The sequence below is a fragment of the Sinocyclocheilus rhinocerous genome, unplaced genomic scaffold (genome assembly GCF_001515625.1).
Source record: "Sinocyclocheilus rhinocerous isolate Xijiao unplaced genomic scaffold, SAMN03320098_v1.1 scaffold3629, whole genome shotgun sequence".
NCBI lineage: Eukaryota > Metazoa > Chordata > Actinopteri > Cypriniformes > Cyprinidae > Sinocyclocheilus > Sinocyclocheilus rhinocerous.
Genome location: NW_015623503.1, coordinates 29,993 through 34,218, shown reverse-complemented (window position 1 = coordinate 34,218; position 4,226 = coordinate 29,993). Strand labels below are relative to the sequence as shown.

Sequence of the window (4,226 nt, the reverse complement as noted above, 5' to 3'; positions counted from 1 at the left end):
GTAAAAGTCGAAGAGAGCAGAGAGCTGAATAAACCTCACGGGAAGACATTTGTCCTCTTTTATTCCTCCACAACAGGCTCCTGTGCACTCTGACCCTGTGACCTTTGACACAGAGATGGAAACTTGACCCTCAACATCATCAGCGCAGAGGTCAGAGGTTGTGGTGTGTGTACTGAACGGACCCCTAAAACACACACACACACACACACACACACAAAGACCGTCAGCAGCAGTTTAACCACCATAGAGAATACCACCTTTACTTGAGTCACTCAAGTACATTTTAATGTTTTTGAAAGAAGTCTCTTCTGCTCACCAAGCCTGCATTTATTTGATCCAAAATACAGCAAAAATATCAATATTGTGAAATTGTTTTATTATTTAAAGTGACTGATTTGTATTTGAATATATTTTCAAATGTAATTTATTGCTGTGACTTCAAAGCTGAATTTTCAGCGTCATTACTCCAGTCTTCAGTGTCACATGATCTTCAGAAATCATTCTAATATGCTGATTTGCTGCTCAAGAAACATTTCTGATTATTATGTTGAAAACAGCTGAGTAGAATTTTTTCAGATTTCTTTGTTGAATAGAAAGTTCAGAAGAACAGCATTTATCTGAAATAGAAATCTTTTGTAACATTATAAATGTCTTTATCATCACTTTTGATCAATTTAAAGCATCCTTGCTAAATAAAAGTATTAATTTCTATAATTTTTTTCCCAAAAAAAAAAAAAAAGATACTGACTCCAAGCCTTTGAATGATATAGTGTATAATGTTACAAAAGCTTTTTTTTTTTTTTTTCAGATAAATGCTGATTTTTGGATCTTTCTATTCATCAAAGAATCCTGAAAAAAAATTACTGAACTGTTTTAAATATTGATAATAATAATAATAAATGTTTGTTGAGCTGTAATGATGCTGAAAATACAGCTTTGATTCTTTGGATCTTTCTATTCATCAAAGAATCCTGAAAAAAAATTACTGAACTGTTTTAAATATTGATAATAATAATAATAAATGTTTGTTGAGCTGTAATGATGCTGAAAATACAGTTTTGATCACAGAAATAAATTACAGTTTAACAGATATTCACATAGAAAACAGTTATTTCAAATAATAAAAATATTTCACAATATTACTGCTTTTGCTGTATTTCTGATCTTATCTCATTGATCTGAGCTTATGCACCTCAGTTTTTAAGTGAAAAGGGCATTATTTGTGGATAATTTTAGCAATGTTCACTAAAAAACTGAGACTTCAATGATACCTATGATCAACCAGTTTCTAAAAAGAAAAACAAAACCTGTGCTAACTGAAAGAAAATAAGCAAATAAAAGATTTATAAGCACGTTTCTGAAGGCCAGTCATTTTTAACCGGTGTAAGAAGGTGGGGAAAAAATCCCAAAAGAGTTCAAAAGTTATCCGTTTTTTGGGAAGTTTTTAAAAAGACCCTGCGCAAGAAAAAGTCAAAATGTTAAGTTGCATTTTCAGAGCCAAGAAAAAGCAGTGTGTGTCAAGTACAAGACCTGAAAACCTGTCATGATCAGACAGATCCTACATGAATGAATGAATGAATGAATGAATGAGTGAACACATGAGTGAATGTCCAAGTGTTCCTTTCAGAGAATCTGAGCTGAACTTCTGATGGAGGAGAGGAAAAGAAAACAGATCGTTAGCAGGCGAATCGTTCATGTGCCTCATGTGAAACGCTGATTATAACACCGATTTTAAAAAATTAAGTAATTTAATTTTATTTAATTTTATTTTATTTTATTTTATTTTATGTAATTTAACTTAATTTAATTTAATTTAATTTAAGTAATTTAATTTAATTAATATAATTTAATTTAATTTAATTTAATTTAATGTTAAGATTAACATTTCAGTTCATTAAAAAAAAGGTCAAAATTAACTATACAGAAAAAGGGCAGAAATAAAACAGTGCAATGCAATTAAATGCAACAGTGTTTCTGTTCAGATAAAGAACATGAAAAGCAATAATATACTGATAAAGTGACATTCATCTGCTTGTGATTGGACGAGCTCCGCGTCAGTCATCGACAGGGGGCGTGGCTTTGAGGTCTCTCTCTCTGTAACGCGTGTCTGCGACTCAGTTTGAGTGTCAGTGATTCAGTGACGGACAGAATCATCATCATCATCATCATCATCATCATCATCATCCTCACTGTAACAGCTTTACGAGCACATTTCACTCACTGGAAACCTGTGTCATTCCCAGCGAGGATCGTGAAACTGAAAGTCTGTGGGAAGTTTGTTGAACACTGTATTTCAAGAGTCTCGTTTTGGATTTATTTGGGTTCGTGTTTGAGACTCTGTGAACTTCATCAAAGCGCGTCACAATGTGTCTCCAGAGTTTGCTGTGGCTTCTCGGTGTGTTGGGCTTCTGCGCTCGAGCGCTCGGGGCTCGTGAATGCGTACCGTGCGCGCTGCGCTCCTGCCCGCTCGTCGGCGCGCTCGGGTGCGGTTCGGCCCGGGTTCTGGCCCGTGACCCGTGCGGCTGCTGCGAGCGGTGCTCTCGGCTGGAACTCGAGCTGTGCGGCGGGCCGGACTGGACTCTGGGCTACTGCGGATCCGGACTCACCTGCGCGGCGCTCAACGGAACCGGACCGGCGCGCATACCTGAGACGGGTGTCTGCAGAGGTCAGTGACGGGCGTGAGCTTCAACTCGAGTTCATGACACTGAATGCATGTTTATAAAGCATGTAAGACCACCCATGACGAGGGTTGTTGGTCTTTTGCAGTGTTTGGAAATGTTTCTCTAGTTTGGCTTCTTGCGCATCGCCTCGTGATTGATTGATTCTGTACTGAGTTGGTTACTGTGACAGTACCGTGGTTAAGCAATGTGTGCCATGATATTGATTGATAGGTACTATAGCAAATGGTACTCCAAGAATACCATGCCAAAACCATGGTATTGCCATAGTTACTTGTCCAAAATACTTTAGTATTGCCAAAGCATGGTATTTGCCATAGTATGTCCGAAATACTATAATATTGCCATGGTACATGTCCAAAAAAAAACATGGTATTGGCCATAGTGTGTCCGAAATACTATAGTATGGTGATGGTACATGTATAAAAACATGGTATTGCCATAGTTCCTTGTTAAAAATACTATAGTATCGCCATGGTACACGTCCAGAAAACTTGGTATTTGCCATAGTATGTCCAAAATGCTGTAGTATTGCCATTATATATGTCAAAAAAAAAAAGCATGGTATTTGCCATAGTATGTCCAAAATACTATAATATTGCCATTATATATATCTAAAAACATGGTATTGCCATAGTTACTTGTCCAAAATACAAAAAAATCGTGGTATTGCCATAATACCATATCCAGAAAATAATACCATGGTACTTTTGGTACTTTTTTAGTTAGTTTACACTTATTTTGATACCCATTTTGTTACTATGAGGTTTATAACATCCAAATTGTGAAGTAATCAAGAATAATCCAGTTATTCATAATATTTGCTCAGTTAATGTGAATCTAGGTTAAGCATTCCAGTCTAAATTCTCATTCAGTTCGTAACTCATTGATTTAATAATGACGCTAATGTAACTGCACGAGATGATTTGGCTCACGACTGACCGCAGTGTCCTGTGATTTGATTTATGATGTGATGTTAGGCTCCTGTCCAAGAGTTTAGTCAGCAAAAAGTCATAATTGCATGCTGGAGCTGGACTTTCTCCAGGTCTAAACACTTGGATTGCTCCGGACGGCTGAGCGAAAGCAGAAGTCGGTCTGTGGGAAGGTTCCGGAGCTCAATTAGCCCTCGTCTTCATCTTCCTCCTGTGGGTCTGTGATTCATCCCAAGGGATCGCGTCCTTGATTGGGTTTTATTTACTAGGCAGTGTAGGGGTTAATTCCTTCACAAATGATCCCCTTTGAAAGAGTCTTAAAGGGTTAGTTCACCCCAAAATGAATATAAGCCCATAAATTACTCACCCTCAAGTCATCCTAGGTGTATATGACTATGTCCAGTCACGAGACTGGACTTCACGAGACTCACCGGCGCATGCGCAACGCTGACCTCATACGTCATCCACCCGGAGCTGCTTCCGTGTACAACTGTTGGCGCAAGCTACATTAAAGTGATTATTACGTTTTGAATATGGATATTTTTCTTACAAAAACGCATCGATTCGCTACAGGAGGCCTTTGTTCACCCCCCCGGAGCCGTGTGAGACACTTTTT

General features: G+C 37.8%; 1 protein-coding gene across 1 annotated transcript in view; it reads left to right on the top strand.

The window, feature by feature from the left end:
* Positions 1-2,083: 2,083 nt before the first annotated feature.
* The window catches only part of LOC107706161 (cysteine-rich motor neuron 1 protein-like), a gene marked incomplete at its 3' end in the record, with an annotated part of 31,351 nt that continues 29,208 nt past the window's right edge, over positions 2,084-4,226 (top strand). Inside the window, exons 1-2 of the mRNA XM_016509785.1 lie at positions 2,084-2,444; positions 2,484-2,665. Of these exons, the coding sequence (XP_016365271.1) occupies positions 2,365-2,444; positions 2,484-2,665 (262 nt within the window). The remainder of the gene's footprint in view (positions 2,445-2,483; positions 2,666-4,226) is intronic.